Source organism: Pseudorca crassidens, chromosome 11, assembly GCF_039906515.1.
Source record: "Pseudorca crassidens isolate mPseCra1 chromosome 11, mPseCra1.hap1, whole genome shotgun sequence".
Taxonomy (NCBI): domain Eukaryota; kingdom Metazoa; phylum Chordata; class Mammalia; order Artiodactyla; family Delphinidae; genus Pseudorca; species Pseudorca crassidens.
Genome location: NC_090306.1, coordinates 97,971,281 through 97,992,211, shown reverse-complemented (window position 1 = coordinate 97,992,211; position 20,931 = coordinate 97,971,281). Strand labels below are relative to the sequence as shown.

The window sequence follows — 20,931 nt, the reverse complement described above, 5'->3', positions numbered from 1 at the left end:
CAGGCAATGTATATATAGACTGGGCAGAGGAAAGGACACATATTCAGACTCTACATTTCAATCCCAGCTTGAAGCTTTTACTAGCTATGTTGAGTGGCAAAATCTTACGAGTGCCACCACCCTTATCTACATGGAGTACCAAGTAAAACAGAAGATAGAGTACATGCTAGTACATAACAAACTACAACACACTTAATGCTCTTGTCTACTACCTATTATTGTTATCTGAGCCCACAGTTTATGAAATCTCTCTGTGCCGCCATTCTATCCTCTGTAAAACAGGAATAAGTTACTTATTGTAAAGAATTGTTTTGAGGATTAGTAAACTATTAATTTTTAATCTTCAAACTGCCGGGCACACACATAGCAGGCACTGTAGAACTGTCTACTACTTTTTTTTTTTAATTGGAATATAGTTGATTTACGATGTTGTGGTAGTTTCAGGTGTATACCAAAGTGAATCAGTTATACATATACATGTATCTCTCCTTTTTAGATTCTTTTCCACACAGGCCATTACAGAGCATTCTGTCTGCTAGTGTTATGTACTACTTTATTTTCTTGAGCATAGTGATAGGAAGGGGGTAAAATCTAAGAAGAAGGTTTCCTGTTTGGGGACCGTGTACCTCGGTCCTAGGCACGTACTCAAGATTGTTTCCAGGTTTACTAAATGTCATTTGGGTACTGCCATCTTGCTTGTTGTGGCATTTTCCTCTGAAACTTTACAGCTCTGTGGATCACCTTCAGTTTCCTTCAGCTCCTCTGCAAAGGCCCGTCTGTAGCTATTTCTGAAATCGTTGGGCTAAACAGGTCTACATGCAGCTCTTATAAGAGAACCCATACATCTCATCTAATAACCCCGATTCTCCCTCCCCAGAGGCAGACGGCAGCAGAGTGAAGCGGAAACGGTGGCCCAGGAAACATGGGTTTTGTAGTGATGGTTTGGTCTCAAACAACACTGAGGCACTGTGGAGGGCGAGGTGGCTGAGCGCTCAGTCAGGCTCTGCACGGGACACGGGTTCACACCCGGGTTCCGCTATCAATGGTTAGGAGCAAATAACGCGCTGGGCATCATCGAGGCTTGGTCTTCTTCCCTACCATGTGGGAAAACCACCACCTAGCTTGCAAAGTCTTTACGGGTTAACGGGGGAAGGACGTGTACAGAAACGAGCACAACGGCACGGAACGAGCGCTCGGCTATGTACTCTTGCAGGAACCGCCAAGATACTCCCTGAAACGGGTAACTGCACTTCTTGCCGGCCCCTGTGCGCCTCGAACCCTCGACGATTAAAACACGTGAGGCAACAGGTGGCGGCTTCCGGGTCTCCTGCCCTGGGCTTCCTGGGGCCTCTGCTCCTCTGGAATAACGGGGAGGCTGCCTCCGGAGGCTCAGCCGGCGCTCGGCACCCAACCCGGCACGTGCGGGGCCGGGCCGGGCCCGCCGACAGCTCCGGAGCACTTTACCTGCTCGGCTTCCGCCAGCCACAGCCAGAGCTGCCGCCAGGTCCGGAATTTGTACCTGTCGCTAAACAAGAAGCACATCTCCGGGCTGGCATAACGGGAGGCAAGCGGCGAGCGGTAGCTGTCGTGCCCGCAGGCCGCCTCCCGCCCGCCACCGTCGCCCGCCGCCGCCATCCCGAACACACGACCCCGCCGAGGCCAGACAGGGACCCGAGGACGGAAGCGGAAGTCCGGGAGCGGAACACCCTCCGCTTGGTCCCGCCCCCGGGGTTCCGGGAGACCCGAGTCCTCAAGGTTGTTCAGTTTCGGCGGTTGGCTGCTGAGGGTTAAGGAGTTTCTCTTGGTTTACCAGAAACGTGATTAGCGCTTCATAAGTTACTCAGCAGCTCTGCGTCTCAGTCTCCCCATCTGAAAAAAGGTACACTAAGACCCGCCTTTAAGATTCCTGTGAGGATTGGGTATCATCAGATCGATGTCTGGTTCACTTAGAAAGCCCTCTGTGTTTGCTATTATTATTGTCGCCTAATCCTTCCCACGCTTCTACCGCCTGCCTGGCCCCCAGCGCGGTTCTGAGGAGAAAGGAAGATGCCCAAGGGAAATCGGCATTTATTGAGGGCCAAGTGAGCCCCTTGCGCGAAAGTGCAGTAAAAATGGATTTCAGCAAGCGCTGGACCTGAGACTCATAGACGCTGATGACTTGCTCACGGTCACCCAGCTAATAAATGGAGCCGCCCGACTTCAGATTCTGACTCTGAGCCATTACGCTGTGTAGTTCCCAGCATACACCGTGCCGGGTCACACCACTAGCTTGGTGAAGGCATTCCCCCGTCCTGGAACACCTCTCTCTGTCACTGCGTCTTACGTAAGGCCCAGATGGTCCCACTCTTCCCTCTGGTTGGCCACTAATAATAAAACCACTAACGTTTATGTAAGTTTCACTAGGCATCAGGCACTGTCCTGAGTGCTTACACATGGGATCCTCATTACATCCATGTGAGGATACTGAGTTGTTAAGGTACTATTAAATGAAATAATATACTACTCTCCAATGCAGAGTAAGTGCTCAGTAAATGCTCGCCATTATTATGATCCCCATCTTGCAGATGACAAAGCGAAGGCATGGGTAGGTTGAGTGTCTTGAGATTGCTCATGTAGAAGGGCAAGAGCTAGGAGTTAAGTGCAGGGGGATAGGCTCCAGGCTCCTGGTTCTTACCAGATTCAAAGGTACTCTTTCCTTTGTGCTACAGTAGCAGGTCCTATACTGCTTTGAAATTACCTGTTTCTGAGTGTCTCACTATGAAGGGAGGTCCATTTTGAATTCTCAGCTTGTTTGCTGAGGTGAATGGCCCCTTTCCCAGTAACCATAATACTTCAGGAATATTAAAAGCTGCTGATTAGATCTCAAGACTTCCAAGATCTTGCCTTTGACAATAACTTTTTTCCCTGTCACCTTTCCATTCCTGCTTTAAAATTTTCACGATTTACTCAAAAACTCATGGACCACCCCTGTAAGTGTTCTCCCTCCCCACCTCTGGGATTTCATATAGGTCTCTCATAACTCTCACCAGAGTTCAGTGTTGTTGGCCTTTCCCATCAATGGCAAACTCGGTGCAGGTGGAGATCATGCCTGCCTTGGTCCCCCGTATCCCTGGCAGGTGGATCCCGCACAGGACCTAACGTAGTGTAGGTGCTCAGTGAATGTTCGCTTGGTGAATGGATGCTGCCCAAAGGAGGCTAGTGCACAAAGGGAAACAAGGCCCACAGTCGCCAAGATACAAGTTAGATCCTGACATTGCCGTTCCTCTTCCCCCAGCCTCTCACATCCTTCAGTGTCCTCATGCCATAGATCCTTCATGTCTCCACCTGGGCTTCAGAATTGTCAGAATGGACCGCAGCACCAATCCCAGAATACTGTGGCCATCAGAGAAGCCCATCAGCTACCTGGGCTTATCACCCACATCTTCTACCTCCCTCTGGAGCTGCAGAGGATTGCTTTGGGGGATGAGGGCAGACAATTCTGGAAAGAAGACGACTACTCCCTGCAACTTCCAGGGCTGTCATTGCTGTGCTGGGATGAGTTTACTCTCCTTGCTTTCCACGGTGACTACTGCAAACTATTGTCTCCTCAGTTTTCCAGCCTCTCTCCTGGCTCTGCTCTACTTTGCTGTTACTTTTCCTCCTCCAATAGGAGTTTCTGTCTCCAATCTCTTCATTCAGGAAAGGACCTTTCTCTTTCAATTATTTTATCGAATCTGTCCAGTTCTGCCTCCCTTCTTTTTTTTTTTTTAAACGCACCTATCTCTTCCACTATAGAAACACCTTCACTTGCTGTTACCCCCTTAACACAAAAGCCCTTTCTGGCCGCCTCTTCACCAACTGGCATTGATGTTACTAGCTGTGTGACTTGGGCGATTACTTATAATCTTTTGGCACTTGGGTCTTCTTACCTGTGAAATACGGCTCATGACCCGCAGGTGTAGACTGAGGAGCAAAGGCAGGTGACATAGATGCTGACATCCAGGCTCAGTGTCTGGGGCTCCTGTATTCAACACATTCGTCCCCCTCCCTTCTTTGTTCCTTAGCACCGTGACGCAGCTTCTGCCCTCTCGTCTCCTCTAAACTGCACGCTCATTGATCACCAGTAACTTCCTCTAATAATTCAGAAGTCCCTTTGCCATAATATGTTTGCCTATTTGCATAAAGAATCACTAATAAAGGCTATGTGGGGGTGGGTGGGGTGGACACGCAGGGAACGGGATAGGCCAGGTAACCGGGAGCAAGCTTCCCAACGTACATCTTTAAATCATTTTGATTTCTGAGTCAAGTAGTTTTCCTTTTTTCCTGTATTAAGTCATCCCTTTTGGCTGATTGAAATATTTAGCATTTTTGACAACCCCTCTCTCCTGCTTTGAAAACTAAAGTATACTGATTCTCCTCCCTTTCTGACTGCTCTTTGACGATCCTTCCTTCTCACACTCCTCGAAAAGGAGGTGGTGGGAATTTCCTCAAGATTTAACCCACCTTTACTCCCCTTGGAAACCGCATGTCTGCAAGTCTTATCTTCTGAGTCCACAGGTTTCTCCAAATTTTTTTTTAAAATGTAAATTTATTTATTTGGCTGTGTTGGGTCTTTGTTGCTGTGCGCGGGCTTTCTCTAGTTGCGGCAAGTGGGGTCTTCTCTTGTTGCGGAGCATGGGCTCTAGGCACACGGGCTTCAGTAGTTGTGGCTCGCGGGCTCTAAAGTGCAGGCTCAGTAGTTGTGGCGCACGGGCTTAGCTGCTCTGCGGCATGTGGGATCTTCCCAGACCAGGGCTTGAACCCGTGTCCCCTGCATTGGCAGGTGGATTCTTAACCACTGCGCCACCAGGGAGGTCCCCAAAATTTTGGTTCTTAATCTTCAGAGGCCACCTAGACACTTGCAGCTGGTTGTCAGTGTTATCTAAAGCAACATCTCTAAATCGGGAATTTTATTTATTTATTTATTTATAAACCTAATGAACCTAATATAGGGCAAGGTTATTTATTTTAAAAATATTTATTTATTTATTTAGGCTGTGCTGGGTCTTACTTGCGGCACATGGGATGTTTTAGTTGCGGCATGCAGACTTCTTAGTTGCAGCATGTGGACTCTTAGTTGTGTCATGAGAACTCTTAGTTGCGGCATGCATGTGGGATCTAGGTCCCCGACCAGGGATCGAACCTGGGCCCCCTGAATTGGGAGCATGGAGTGTTACCCACTGGACCACCAGGGAAGTCCCTAAATCGGGAATTTTACATCTATCCTTTTGTTTTTATTTCAGGCTTTTAAAATACCTAGTTTCTTAAATTCTGTTACTCATGAGGATCGTTCATTTCACAGTGGTGCCTAGTGTGTGCCAAGCATTGTACTAGGCACTGGGATATAGTGGTCAGCTGATGAGGCTTGAGTGGAGAGGGCAAAGGTGAAAAGAGAGGGAGGTAAATTTGGAGGCGCAGGTGGAAGGCAGACCACGGGAACCTGGTAGGAAATAAGGATATTTAGGGTTTTATTCTAAGCAATAGAAAACCACGAAAAGTGGTAGGCTGGAGGATGACTTCATCAGATTTATGTTTTGAAAAATATCTCAGCTCTTGTGTGTAGAATGGATTGGGGGTGGGGAACTGGAGTGAATGCCAAATGAGAAACCAGTTGGGCTAATGCAGTGGACTAGGTGAGACCTAGGGGTGTAGATGATCTAGCCTGGACAAAGGAAGTTAAGTGGCAGAGGAAATGAAGAAAAGGAAGAGATTAAGAGGTGCAATCAATCCAGCTTGGTGATGGGTTAGTTATGGGGAGTAAGGAAGGGGGCAGACTCAACTGATCCTCCTAGATCTCTAGGTTTTATTGCTAAAAGGCTAGCAATGCCATTTACCATGGGGTGGGAGGAGGGACAAGCAGGCAGGATGGACTTCTCTTTTGGGTTTATTGAGTTTGCAGAGCCATTAAGATATCCAGGTGTTTCAAAATGTTGAGCAGACAATTACATCTACAAGTCTAGAGCCCAGTGGTAAGGGTTGGAAATATAAATTTAACAGTCATAGCACACAGATGGTAATTAAAGCCATAGGGGTTTTAGGCGCTCGAGCTGGAGAACACAGAAAAGAATTCTGCCCTTTCTGGTGCTTACATTCCAGTGAGGGAGATGGATAATAATGACTAAACAAGATAATTTTAAGAAGTGGTTAAGTTCTGTGAACAAAATATAGCAGGACAAGAGCATAGAGTAGCTTAGGGTGGGGATGGGGGTGACAGTTTATCATGTGAAGAGAGAACGAAGAATGGGGAATTAAGGGCTTCTCTGGTGGTGCAGTGGTTGAGAGTCCGCCTGCCGATTGAGGGGACATGGGTTCGTGCCCCGGCCCGGGAAGATCCCACATGCCGCGGAGCGGCTGGGCCTGTGAGCCATGGCCGCTGGGCCTGCGCGTCCGGAGCCTGTGCTCCACAACGGGAGAGGCCACAACAGTGAGGGGCCCGTGTACCACGAAAAAAAAAAAAAGAAAAAGAATGGGAAGTTAAAAGTAGCCAAGTGGGCAGGAAGGGAAAGGATCTCAAGCACTGGAGGAACCAGCACTTGAAGGGGGAGCACCTCACTTGATTACAGTTTGGAAGCAGCAATTCTGGGGGAAATTCTTCTGATACCTCTAACTTTCTCCACATATCAGCAGATGCAGGATGCTTGCTGGCAGTGTCGAGGTCTCATTGCTGGCTGGCTACAGTAGACTTACAGGCGTCCTTATTTGCCCCGCAGTGACTTTTTTCCCCAAGTGGTGCTGCTTTTGGTTGCTGGTGGAAAATAGAAAATAGGGTTTTTCCAAAGTGGGGATTTTAGCAACCATATTATTGAAATTATAGGCTATAAAATCTAAACTGGATTAGGAAGGAAATGAGGAAAAGGAGAGGGCTGATGGAGTCGAAGAAAGTAAATCGGCCAGCGTCCTGGGATGGCTGATGAGGTCAAAATGAAGCCAAAGAGGAGGGGGAACCAGTTTGGGAAGACAGGAAGTCAAGGTCAAGGATGCTGAAATTAGTGATTCTGGAGGGGAGCAATTTGGTGTGAGTATGGGAACGTGTGGCCAGGGTGACTGGGGGAAGGAGTGCAGAAAGCTGGCAGTTAGGATGGATTTTCCAAGTGGACGCTGAAGTCACCTAAGGTGACAGCAGAGCCCACAGTGGTGAAGAGGGCTGAGTCGGAGGCTAAAGTCTTGACAACCATCTTCAGTTCTAAAACACACCCCCCCTTAGACGTTTATGCATTTTTTAAATATCCAAAATTTAAAATAAAGTCTTTGGTGATAAAGGCCTTCATAGGTTTTGCTATGATCTCAATTCCACAAATACAGCACTTACTTGATATAGGTAGGCCTGCAAGGTGTTTTTGACATCTAGTTTACCTCTCCTGACCTCACATTTCCTGGTGTTACTTATTTTATGATAAGAATTGGATGGTATATAGCCTACCACTTTGTACAGCAGACTTGCTTAAGACCATTTTCTTAGAATTCCAGGTGTCTTTCAGCCCAGGCATTTTGGCGTGACAACTTTGGAATCCAATCTGGGTTCCTAGCATGGTGACTGAAGCAAGTTTCTATTAAGTGATGAATATTTACATGGTATGCTTAGAGCAGTGCCCTAATGTAAATATTATAGGAAGCAATCAGTCAGTGTTATCTACTAGTAGCTGATTAAATTATGCTGAACGGCAGTTCCTCATGAAATGGGTTTGCCACTATCTATTTCACACAGCATTCTGAGAATGAAGTCAGACACAACACTACCTGGGAATTACTAAGTCTTAGTTTCCTTCCATTGCTCCCCTTTGCCCTTCTAGCGCTGTTGCATGCTCACATGTCTAACGAGTCTCTAGCAGCTAACAATAAGTAAGAAAGTGTTCAGATGGGAACAAGCTGGCTTTCAGGGTAAGGCTCTCCCGCTCCCCCACAGTGGTGAGCACTGGAAGCAAGGCGGGGGCGCCGGCAGGTGGCTTCGTGGACAGAGCTGGCACGCTGTCACCTTCCTGGGCTGCAGCAGAGCCCTGGCAGGCATCATCCCTCTGCCCTCCTCCACTCTGTAGTGTCTTCGCTCCAGATGCACATGAGGCTCAAACGGGATGACAACGAAAGGTAGCAGGAGAACCTGAACTTCTTTCAGAGACTCTGAACCCGGCGGCGTGGCAGGCAGCAAGGAGCACACACCCACCAGCGGCTGGTCAACCTGACAACTCCGGCAACACAAACGTAACAAGACAAGATAGACAAAGTGGAGGCCCAGTCCAGATGCTGAATGTCAGACAGCGTTTATGTGTGGGGCAGGGCGAGGGAGTACAGTAGAAGAAATACAAACATCCAACAGACGAGCAAATTAAACTGGCTAAATAAAACAGGAAACCACAATAAATGCTTAGCAGCCAAACACATTTATTAGTCTTTTTTCTTTTTTTTTTTTCCAGGAACCCAAAAATATTTTGTAGTTATAATGTAAGCAACTGAGTTGCACATAATACAATCATATCTTTCCAAAATAAAATAAAATAAAAAACTAAACAAAAACAAAAATAAGCTGCTTAAAAGCCCAAAAAAACCCTTCAGAAAACTCATATATGCATTACATCATCTCTCAGTTTTAATGAAATGACGACGACTTAATTCCTTATTACTCAACCTGTCACAATCCAATAAAAGACCACCCTTTAGTTTTTTTTGTTTTTGACTTTTTTTTTGAAATCCAGCATGAGAAATACAGTACCTGCTATGGCAAAAAATACACATAAAATGCAACTTTTCAGCTTATTTGTACATTAGTAGAGTTTAACATTTTATTGTTTGTTTTTTAAGTGAACCAGTGATTTTAAGTACCACTATACTAAAAAAGTAAAATAAAATATAGAAAAGGGGGGCCCAGCCTGCCATGCAAGTGCACCTCTAAAGTGCCTAGTTTCTGTGTCCATGTAAAACCAGTCATATGAGGAGCAATTTCAACATATGGGAGTTTGATTAAACCTCTATGTTTAAGAGAAAAAAAAAAAAAGACAATGCCATAGCCTCCCTTTTCTCCCCTCAAACTTCCTTAAATCCCATCATCCACTCTATGGCCCACCAGTAGAGAGAAAAGAAAGCCACCAAAATAACATTGTAAAAGCTATTTCAAGTATAAGAAAAACAAAACACTTCTAGGTAACTTGCAGAGAGCATCAAAATTGTGCAGCTATTTAGTCATGTTTACAGGTTTTGTTTCTGCGGACAGTGTTTCAGATGAGAGGATTTTTGCTGTACCTTCCTGTTACCTGTTTGTGTGCAAAGTTGGAAAGCTGCCTTTGAAAGATCCAGCCTCTTTCTGATGCCCTTCTCTGCACCTTCTGTGAAAGGGGGCAAGGAGAGAAGCGAAGGGAGGAGCCACACGTCCCAGGCCGTCAGGTGGCACTGCTCCGTCTCTCCTCTGCGCCATCCCCCAGGGCCCTCACTTCTCTTGTTCACCATCAGTGACCTAACTCTCATTGCAGAGATTCCCATATTCAGTTTCCTGATTTGGTAGGATGTATTTTACTATGTAAACATAGCCCCCTAGGATTATGGAACCCAAAGCAGCATATATATCTCCATCTAAATGGAGAAAGAGAAAATAGTCCAGAAACCTCTCCTCGGGTTGCTTCTGTTATCTGTTTTTGGTTACTCGAAACAGGGAGGGGTGGGGTGGGCACAGAGTAAGTCATAAGCAAATAGTGGAGCGTTAGGAGTGGGCATGGTTGAGCCGTTGCATCTGCTTATTTTTTTTCCTCTGGGAAGGGTTTTTTTGTTTTTTTAAAACCTGTTAAAAATGTTCCTGCACCTTAAGTCATACTGAGGTTAAGGCCAAGGGTGCAGAATCTTGTGCACGTGTCTCTGTGAGCACATTCATGGTGCATGCACCATTTTTTAGGTCTTCTGTGAGATCACTGGACACACTTTGGTCACTGGTGTGTGCAAAGGGTGGTGGGGGGGAGTGTCCCAGGACAGAAGTGCAGAGATCAGCAGAGCCCTTTGGGAGCATCGCAGAGGGACAGAAGGGCAGGAAAAACTCAGGAGGGACCAGAGGAAGGAGACTGATAGAAAAGGGCTTCCACACAAACAACAGAAATAAAATTCGCAGGTCGACAGCGCCCAGATCAGAAGGTGGGTGGTGGATATGCGTGCATTTATCATCAAGCTTCTTCCCTCAAAGGAAGTCGTCAGTAGACAAAGATCAGTGAGCCCAACCTAAAAAGGGCTTCCTGAAAGATACAGGGTTTATCTTTAAGATGGGGGGAGCTAGGGGGTTTGCGAAGAAGCTATTCAAAACGATCTATTCTGGTCCTGCCTCGTGAGCGGCCAAATCTAGGAGAGCAGTAGCTGACAGATCCCTACAAGCAGCACTCGTTATTTACCTCTCCCTAAAGTCAGCTTCAAGCCTTGTGGAGGGAGGGACACCTGAGGGTGCGCGGGCCTTTCAGGGAGGTTGCCTGCACGTCTCAGCTGACTCTCCTTCTAAGTAAGAAATCAATTCATTTCCAGAGCATCGCAAAGCGACACAGCTATGAATTCTACAGCACAAAATTGAAATGCCAGGGACTGATTCTCTTTATGATCTACAGAATGCTACTCAGTTACTCAAAGTGTGTGTGTGTGTGTGTGTGTGTGTGTGTGTGTGTTTGAACCAAGAAAGGCTGAGAACTCAAGGTCTCAGGAGAAAACATTCTGGAGTCCCTGGAGGGGATGGATCTTCTGGAAGAGAGAAATCCAGACACTCCCTACCCTGGAACTAGAGCTAGAATAGATGGCATCTATTCAGAGCAGGGTTTAAACACTGGTCTGTCGTCACTGTGTATGGGAGGCAATGGAGAGAACATCACCCCACAAATGCAAGTCCACTCCCCTGACCTGTTCTGCTTTCTCTTCTTAAACATGAAAGAATAAGATCTGAAACTTCTGATGGCTTTAAAAAAAGAAGTGGAAAACATCATATTTTAGGGTTACTTTCACAGCAAAGAAAAATTGTAAAAGTTATCCCGCTATCTACATGTTCATATTTTTCCAAGGATAACCCACCGATGTCAGAAAAGGAGGGGAGTTAAGGGTCTACACTGCAGGGGAAATGTACCTCGAGGTATTGTTTTGTGTTAGACAGCTGAAACGTCAGAATTTTATTTTTTTGTTTTCTTTTTTGTCTAAAGGCAATCTAACAGATTGGAACCCTGATGAGATCGTGCCTGTGCAGGCTTGCAGGGGCACGAGGAGACTGTGATCAAGTCTGTTACTAGTTACAGTACTGTGAACATCAACAGCAAAACTGCTGCAGGGAAACACTGGCTCCAGGCACGGCGGTCTCTTGCTTCCGATACTGTGTGTTGCCAGTAACGCCTAGACCAGAGCAATGCAAGGGCCACGACTGACTGCAGGAAGGATCAACAGAGGGATGCTGTCAGGACAAGTAGGAGGCTGTGGGCTTTCCCGTGTCAAACACCTCGCTGCTCACTAGCTACACACAGCTTAGTAACTGCAAGGGAAGCAGAGAGGTCACATATGGCGGAGGGGTAGTGGATAGGGGAGAGCTGCCCTGTTTGCCTGTCAAGCAACAGACCTCTTCCCCGTAGAGCAAGAAAGTTTCCTTACAATTAAATTCACTTAAAAATGAGAAAGAAAAATTAAAACGGAGCGAGGAGGAGGAGTTTTTTTTCTGAAATGACATAAAGATTAAGGTCAGCACGAGTGAGGCAAGGTTTCCTGAGCTGGAAAGGGTTTTGAGTTCAGGACAGGGTGAGCACTTTTTTCCGGAAAACACGGGGGCCTTCCGGGCCCTCCTGTTGCACCCGGCTGACACTGCACGGCTAGGATGGAGATCCCGTACCACACTGGTTGGTAGGGACTGCAGGCCCCCCAGGAAGTGCCAGGCCGGACTCACAGGTCTCTTTCTACCTCACTGGGCCGACCTTACCGCTTCTTACTCTCACTCCCCTTCCCTGCCAGCTTGAGGGGATACCATGGACACAGAAACTGTAGAACAAGGATACAAAGCTACTTCCTTCCCCTTTCTGCCCTCTCCTCCCACCCCCCCCTTTGCAGAATGCATAGTTACAATTCACACGTTACAAAGTAAAGAAGCAATGATGACCACATATGGGACCTTTTTTTTTTTGAAAAAAGAAAAATCCAACAACCTCTTCTTAAATTCAGTATCAAAATTCACATTTGCATAATAATACATTTCAAGGCCATTAGAGAGGAATGAGAGTGAAGCCCCGGAAGCTGCAGCATCTCTCCTCCCTGTGTCTTCCTGAATGAAGCTGAAGGAATCTTGCGGAGGGATTGTTTTCCTCTTTGGGGAGTTCTGAGGAATTATGGAAATGGCCCTTAGCATTCACTTGATTTCTCTTTAGAAAAGAGAGGGAGTGGGGAGAAGAGGTGGAATTGTTTAAAACAAACGTGAAACAAAGGAAGAGACACTGCAGATTTCTATGTTTAACTATAATAGTTCTGAAGAAATAAAATATGATTGCAGATTTTTCTCTTTTCTTTCACAAACACGTCAATCTTATCCTCTCAAAAGCCTTTTCCTCGTGTGTGATACCCTGTTTGCACAAACAGCAACGTTATGTGACTTCCATTTGGGAAAAGAATTGCCTTCTCAGGACACAGACTCAAAGGGTGGCAACGCGCCGCCTGCCGTGCGTGAGGCAGGAGGGAGAAAAGCCTTCTCGACGTGCACGAGTGTGTCACAAGCATCACCATATTTCAATTCTCCAGTGCTTACAGGAAAACAAAGACTAAAACAGCCACAGCCACAGCCACACACGCACACACATAAACACGAAGAAGACTAGGCAATGCAGAGAGATTAAGTTCAACCTGCACTCTTGGACTAACCTGGTCTCTGTCATCTGTGCATCATCACCTCGTCATCCCCTCTCCCAAGTCCCGGAACCTCTCCCCCACGACTCTACACTGTGCAATTAAAACGCCCCGGGGTCGGTCCGGAGAAATGCCAACTTCCCTAAAGACCAAGCTGACCGTCTTTCTGTTTTATCCCAATGGGTAGGTTCTTCCTAAAACAGACGGTCTCTGAGCTCACAAAGGCACATTCAGAAATACTACACTTAAGTAAGTAATTCCTTGGACAAAATTAAAAGGGGGGGGGGGTAGGGGTGGTGTTTTAAACACATATATTTTAACTTATCCCGAAACGTCTGGCAAGAAGTGTCATGCTGAATGTATCACTTGGTGAAAAACTCTACTACCTTTAAAAGGTATGTAACTTCTTTAAGGGTTCCAAAGGTTTTTGCTCTGTTTTGTATAAACAGTCCCCTTTTTCATTTTTGGCGAACACACGCAGGATATACTCTCTTCCTCTCCATAAAGCTCTGCTGTCAGGTTGGTCCTGCAGCGAAGTGGCTCCTGGCATCCCGTCACCTCTCACAACCCAGCCCTCCGAGGACTGTGCACGCCTTTCAGGACCCCAAGGAGAAGGACCGCCAGATGCAGTAAGAGGTCCAGGGAAGCGGGGGACCAGAAAGGAAGGAAAGCACTTCGCCCCACAACATCGGAAGCTACTCCACTGTTTCTCTTCTGCTGCTCACCAGCAGCAGCAAAGAGGACTTTCACTTTTTGAGAAAAACAATCCCAACTAATTAATATTGGCTCAAAATGGATCAATTCCAATTGGGAATTTACTTTCAAAACTGATTTATATTTTGAAAGTGAAACTGAGGCACAAAGTGCTTTAGGGAAACACTATTTCTTTTCAATTTAAAACAGAACGCTTCTTGCCTCTTTCTGATCTTTCTCCTCCCATGAACAAAACAAGCATTTGTCACAATGAAGAACCAACAGCTGAATTTTGCAGAGACCTTTGGCTCAGGGCAGTACCGTTTTTCCCGGTGTGCACAGTTGTCGTTAAAAACAAATTCAGGTGTACGGCTATCTGAAGAGGAAATTATTTAAATTCTGTGAGGCAAACACTGGCAGTTTCTATCACTTTTGCTATTTTATTTTGGTGATGGTTGGAGGTTATTGTAACAGACTGACAGTTTAAAAACCACTCAAAAAATAAACAAACAAAAAAAACCACTCAAATGTTTGAATACTTGGTAATTAGTCCAGATCGAGTCCGAGTGACCGTAAACATGAGGACGGCGTGGATGCCCAGCCGGTGGGGTGTAGCCCTGTTTCCTGACCGGTGTTCCCTTCACCATCCTGTGCATGTCTGTGGCCTCTTTCCTCTGCTGAAGCAGGCAGGGTCATTGCTCAATTTTAATTATGTTATTACTATGTTCATAGATTCTTGAAGTTGATAATTATTTCAAATGAAGAATGTGATGCCAGTACCTCCTTTGTCAAATTTCAGGTCAAGAAAACAACGCCATCATTGACAAATGGGGACCATCTCTGAAAATACACACACCTTTGGCACTGGCCATAAACCTACAGGCCTTATCACAGGGTGTGCACTAAATCTGGAAATAGAGATAATATTCTATGTTTTGTAATAGACTGATGATGTCCTTGACAACATTGTATACACCTGCCTGTTTCTAGACTGCTTGGACACCCTCTACTTGTGGATAAGAAAGCAGAGAGGCTGTGGTGCAGTTCTGCAGCTGAGGGGAAGGGCACTCCGTTTTCTGATTAACTGCTGAGGTTATACACATGGGCCAGACTATTTTCATCTGCACTATCGCATGCAGCCTTAGTTGTACACTCACGGGAGGGAAAACAATAAGATTTCTCTTTGTAGTAACACTAAGAAGTGTAGTTAATGCATAGACGTGAAGTGTGACAAAACTTGGCGAAACACTGGAGAAGAACAGGTTTGATTTCTTTTTTTTAACCAGCTAAAAATGTATCTCTACTCCTAAAGACCTTATAGATAAGTAAAAGAAAAAAACCCAAACTCAAAACAATAACCTAGAGTGTTGTATGCTGAATTTGAACTCTGAGGATAGGGGAAGAAGGGGACCTTTTCAACATAAAGACTCAATTGTTCCCTAATCTTAGAGATGGCTACTACAGCCAAGTCTGCTGCAAACATCCTGTTTACACAGCAGAGAACAGGCTTGGCCTAAGCATTCTGCTCAGCTCACAGACATCTTCATTCTGTTTAACAGTCAAGATGGCAGAATAGAAAAAATAAAACTAAAAAGTACGCAGCATCTGAGGTCGATATGGAATCTGGCTGTTAATCTTACAAAAACTGCCCCCCTCCCCCGCAAAAAGTGGTGAAAGTGAGAGTGAATACTTGCAACTAGTTAATAGCCTGTGAAATTTTAGTTGCTGCTAGCTATATTAATAACAGGTCTTCCAAATTCTTCGACAGTAATTTTTTTTTCTTTTCTTTCTTTCTGCATATCTTACACACGACATGTAACCCACAGGAACTTGGAAGAACCAACTGCTAACTTCTGCTACATTCACGTCAGAAGAGGTGGGAAAGTTCTTAGAACAGGAGCCACAGTAATAGAAAATCAAGTTGCTATAAATAAAACTGACTGAATGGCAATCAAGGCGTAATGTTGATTTACTGGGGGACACTGATGAAAGGATGTGCTTTGGAACCTTAACTTGCAGCACTGCTAAGTTAACTTCCGTGAATGTTGTAAATGAAAAATATCAAGGGCTGGGGACTTGGGGGATCAGAGATGCCACATGGACCATCCATTTCGTCACAGTGTCTAGGAGATCTGTACTTTTTTTTTTAACACCTAAAATTAGGTCATGGCACTGGATCTTAATTGCCAGGAGAGGTCTCCGGTCTGATGGAAGCCTTCCCTTCCCCTTCTAGTGCTTCTTTCCTTTTGGCTACTCGTGGTAGACGGAAACCAAGTTCATGATGTTTGAGAGTGGGATACCTCTGGCCACTAGTAATCAAGTGTTTAAAAAAAACAGGAAACTGGTAAGAATTGGAAAGCTCAAGTTTACATGATCAAAATGTTCATGAAGTAAATCCATGTAATGAGAGGTCGCCAGCAAGCCCCTGTACCCATGCCAGAATGCAGTGGAAGAGAAGATGCTTCCGCCACATTGTCTAAGTGTACTGAAGCCATCTAACCTCTCAGCAGACATGGCTCTTGCCAAGGAATACCATGGAAAGAAAAGTTTTCCTCTTCCATTACATACTCACTATATCCTGTTCGTAGGTCACTGACAACCAAAAAAGCAAAGCTTCCAGCAACTGGTCAAGAAAAAGGGAGTTGATGGGAAAGGGAGGAGACAAAGGAGAAGAGCAGAAAAACAGGAACCCCTTTCTAAAGGCCCGACACAGAGCCTTTCCAAGTCACTGCAGTTGTCACCGGAGAAGCTGATACACAGTAACAAAGGGTGACAGCACAAGGAAGGATCTTGGTATCCCACATTATCAAGACATAAAAGCATACTTCCTCGATTTCTGTTTCTTTAATGACTTTAATTTTAGCCCACTGCCTTTGGGGCCTGTCCAGAACCACTCCAATTTCTGTAACGGGTGAGCGTCTTACTGTCTGGAGCGACGGGACCACATGCACATACGCACGAGTTCCTCCTGCTTAGGATGTGTGGGTGTATGTACGAAGGCACTAAAGCGGTTTCAGAGAAACTGCAGGCAGCAACCCCACCCACTCCCTTTACCTGTCGAGCAGGAGTTTCTTTCCCACTGGGAAGCTTAGGTGTTTAAAAGAAGCTGTGGTCATGCTTGGGAATTCTAACCCCTGGCCCAGGAGGGAATACAAAAAGAGAATTCGACATCACCAAAAACTGAAAGGAAATACTCCACATCTCCTGCTGGGGGATGGGGATAATTAAGCAGCAGATCTTCAGAACAGCAATTAAAATGAGCACAACGGTAGCTGGGAGCTAAAAAAGTAAAACCACTTGTTCCTTATTAGATTCTTCTACTTTCTCCTCCTCCCTTAACAAACGGAGGTAAGACGGACATTCTTCATTAACAGAACAGTCCATAGATACTTTTTCTCTAGTAATGCCTACATTTAAATTTGTTCCAAAAATTATTAACCTATATTTCCTAACTCTTTACATAGATTCTCAGCAATCCAACCGTACTACTTTACAGATTAGAGTTACTTTTTTTTTTAAGCTGTTGTTTCTTTCTTTGATCCTTTCTTTTGTTGCTGGGGTTGGGGAGACAGGGTGAAAGGTTCCTTTAAAGAAAATCAAAAGTTCCAAGGGGAGATTTAAATGTTCAGTCTTAAACGGAAAGGAATAAAGTGATGGCATTCCCATTTATACACACCAAACACTCTCCCACTAAATTATGCACAATTTCCAATGAATCCATGCTAGAGCGCTTATAAAGCTTAATCCTTCTCCCATATCTTTTAAGCTCGTGAATTTACCTGTTGCTGCTAAATTGATAATTTTTAAAAAATATTTCTTTCTACATGTTTTAAAATGTGTGATCCCCAGTATGACAATAATGTTTGGAGACTTTTCTTTTTACATTTTAAGTAAAAATTGTTTAAACTTTCTGAAGTTTCAGGAACTTGTAAAAGTTTATTAACAGGAAAGAAACAGCCGTCTATCTAGGATAAGATATGGTTAAATAAACCATCTTCCAAAATCTGGCTTCCTACCCTAGAATTCCTGAGAATGCTTGCAAATTTTAAAGCAGGAAAATAAATGTTAAAAACAAAAAACACTGTTAAATGCTCCCAGAGTTAGTCTTCATCTAAAATATATATTTATATGTATATATATATGCACTTTTTGGTCTTTTTTTAAGTTTTCAGTTTTTTTCCCTTTAAGCTTATGATGGAAGAACATTTTAGCTTCTCATGTTTATTTTTACATATTTCAAATCCCTCATTATGTCTTGTAAACAAGAGGGGCTCTAGCACCCGGCTTTCACCGTAGTATCGTTAAGGAACTCAACTAACCCATAGTGCAGGTCAAGGAATCAACAGGCAGGAAAAGAGGAGGGTGGGGAGGACATGCCAGGGAACCAAAAGCGGCAGTGGACAGTCACCACTGGCTCGCGTGAGCCTCAGGACATGCTCCCGGCCCAGGGACACTCAGATTCAGCCTTCTGTAGATGTGTGAACACAGCTGCTCTTCACCTGGAGGCCACCACACATGCCAGGGTTTTGCGCCCCCAGGCAGAGAGCAGTCGGTGGGGCTCGAAGGAGACATTTTGTGCATGGGCAGAAGTGGAAGGGGCATGGTGGTGATGAAAACCGGAGGGCACAGTTAGTTTTCTAAAGGCATCCGATGGGACCAAACCAACGCTAGAAACTCAAGTTTGACCACCTACCCACAAAGGGTTCATAAAGACTTGCACGAGCAAGCACTCACTTGAATTACGCACGTCAATCTCTTTTGAGGCTAGGTTTATAATCAATAGAGTAAACTGAGAGGACTACAGAATTCCCATTCTTTGTCTCACAAAACCACTTAAATGCAAATAATTGGTTTTTGCCTTTTCCTATACACAGCCACCCACCCACCCACAGACACAAGCTAAAAGTCAAATACATTATTAGGCATTGTTGTATCCTTCACTGAAGATGCTAAAGAAAGGAAAACTCCCTTGTCCTCACTAGCAGCAAGTTACGGAGGACAGTAGAGGTCTGCTCCCACCAAGGGTTGGAATGGGCAGGTATTTGCTGGTACAGAATGTCGGCACTTTATGTTAAACAGTATAATGCAGACTGGGATGTCCACACAAGTGCTACCACGTTACCGGCACACGCCCCCCCCACCCCCCACCCCCGCCCCGCCAGCCATCTGTTTTGTATAAAGGGGTACCCTTCAGGTCTGCTGTTAACTCTTCACAAAAAGCAGTTTGATACATTTTGATTCCAACGTAAGTACATACATGTTGGTGATAACTGTGGATTAAAAGTTGCCCCCTATTCGGCCCAGAGTACTACTACATTGATGCTTAAAAAAAAAAAGTCTTTAAATACCGAAATAAAAAAAGCAACATTACAAGGGAAAAAAAAAGAGGGCAAAACCAAAAAAAAGGTGCAATACTTAAGTCTTTGCTAAGTTATACCTGCCTAAGCAAAACCACATACACAGGAAATACACAACACAGAGAAACAAAAGGAAACGCTTGAAGTACACACTGGTTTAAGAACATTCGTTAAGTAAACGTTTCTGTCAGTGATGGCCTGGTGCTGTAACACGCCACGGCCTGGCACAGGTAACGCTCAGCAAGAAGGGGGCAGAGAGGGAGGAGCTGCGGATGCTTGCAGGAGGCTGCTCACAACTTATTTTTTTTTGTTTTCGTAAAATGTTAAAGAGAAACAATAGAAATTTTAAATTCAGCATTACCTGACTTTCTGACCAATTTCTCATACCCGATTACACAACAAAGGGGGAACACAGTTTTTCTGCTTTTGAGACATCACATCATTAAAAGCTACCTTACTGTCTGTTCCCATTCAGACTAATGAAAAGGCCAGCATGAAATTTAACAGATATTCAGATGTGCCTACTAGTAGCCACTTACTTCAAAAAAACAGAAATAAATAAACACACAGTTGCTCCAAGAGGTACCTCCTGCTTTCCTAGTTTTGGGGACTTGGCAGTGTTCCACTCTACTGCTAGGTCAAAAGAAAAGAGACAGAAAACTCACGCTCGGGCTACTTTGCAAATGTAAAGGAGCTCCCTGCTTTCCTCATTAAAAAGCACTCTGTTCATCTCAATACAGCCCAACGGGGTGGCTTCAGTAGCAGTGGCTCCCCGAGGTGCTCGTGCTCCTGTGTTCTCATAGTTAAAAAAAATAAAAATAAAAATAAAAAGCAGATGGCCGGCCAGCCAGCCTGCGGACTGTCAGCAATGCAGCTTTCTGAGAAATCAGGATGGGGAGAGGAGGAGGACACAGGCGCGCGCGCGCACACACACACACACACACACAGAGAGACAGAGAGAAGGATGCACGCGAATGCACATGAACACACGTGCACACACATACCAGAACGAGCATGCCTGGGCAGTTACATGTGCCAGAACACACTGGTATTTACCAACCAGCCAATCACAATTTTTTTCTTTTTTTTCTTTTTTTTTGTTTTTTTTTTAGGTTTTTTGTGTTTTTGTTTTTAAAGTGAGGCTCCGTCAAGTCTTCCCTCCCCCACCCCAACAATTCTTTTGAATTCCCCTCCCTCCCAAACATGGTAGACCTAAGGACGGAAACACACCCAGTGCAAACAAAGTTAAAAAGCTATTTTTTTTTCAGTATATATGTTTCTTAGCAACAACTTCCATATAACATGAAAAAAGTGAAAAACTAGAAACTAATTTTTTTAATTTTTTTGTGTTTAAATTTAAATGGTATGTGTACTTGCTTCACATTGTCTTTCTAGGTTGGCGTTCATGATTCAAGTATTTCAAGAGTGATATGTTCTCTTTTTGGATTCATATTCCAAACGAAAAAACTGAAGTTATAAGGGAGGCAACTATGTGCTCAGACAGTCTGTCAATGACCCACCTTTTTTTCTCTCTCCGTTTTCTTTTTTCCTTTTAAAAATGTATTTATTGCAAGTTGAAAAAAAAAACGAAAAGGTCAAGTTAGTGCTGCTGCTGTTCCAAAAAAGGTCACGAGGTCAGAGTTGAAAGTTCTAAGTTCAGATTGAATCCGACCCTCCTCCCAGAAGGTCACCAGGTAGTAAAGGAGCAGGGCTGCCCATCCTATGGGGGTCTTCCACGGTCGGGACTCCCCACAAGCTAGAAGAATAGTTTGGGGGTCCCCACAATGAAGCGCCAGCAAGATCGGCCCCGCTGCTGCCACCAGCACTGCTGCTCCATTGCCCGAGCCCTGTGGACCCACCGAAAAGATTCAGAGCAGGTCCGACGGGATCTGACTGGGTCTGGCCGGTCTCCAGGGACTGCCAACCCGCTGCGGGTGCACTCGGGGTTGCCGCAGGGGTAGGGGGCTGAGCTTGTGCCAGAAAGCGGCTAACTTCATCATCAGTGGCAAACTCAGCCAGGATGGTAGTGTTTCCCAACACACAC

The 20,931-nt window shown here is 45.0% G+C and overlaps 2 protein-coding genes and 1 long non-coding RNA gene across 12 annotated transcripts in view; 1 reads left to right on the top strand and 2 right to left on the bottom strand.

Annotated features, from left to right (window-relative positions):
- The window catches only part of ADSL (adenylosuccinate lyase), a 17,082-nt gene extending 15,400 nt beyond the window's left edge, over nucleotides 1-1,682 (bottom strand). For 2 of the 3 annotated variants that reach the window (XM_067698173.1, XM_067698174.1), the window contains exon 1: nucleotides 1,465-1,682. In XM_067698173.1, the coding sequence (XP_067554274.1) occupies nucleotides 1,465-1,635 (171 nt within the window). In that variant the 5' untranslated portion in view covers nucleotides 1,636-1,682. The remainder of the gene's footprint in view (nucleotides 1-1,464) is intronic. The other variant, XM_067698175.1, reaches the window with a different exon arrangement.
- LOC137202507 (uncharacterized) lies at nucleotides 1,657-9,009 on the top strand. Its single transcript, XR_010932639.1, has 2 exons — nucleotides 1,657-1,879; nucleotides 8,052-9,009. It is a non-coding gene; the product is annotated as an uncharacterized lncRNA (long non-coding RNA).
- Nucleotides 8,375-20,931, bottom strand: part of TNRC6B (trinucleotide repeat containing adaptor 6B) — a 261,509-nt gene continuing 248,952 nt past the window's right edge. For all 8 annotated transcript variants that reach the window (XM_067698163.1, XM_067698167.1, XM_067698165.1 and 5 more), the window contains one exon: nucleotides 8,375-20,931. In XM_067698163.1, the coding sequence (XP_067554264.1) occupies nucleotides 20,544-20,931 (388 nt within the window). In that variant the 3' untranslated portion in view covers nucleotides 8,375-20,543.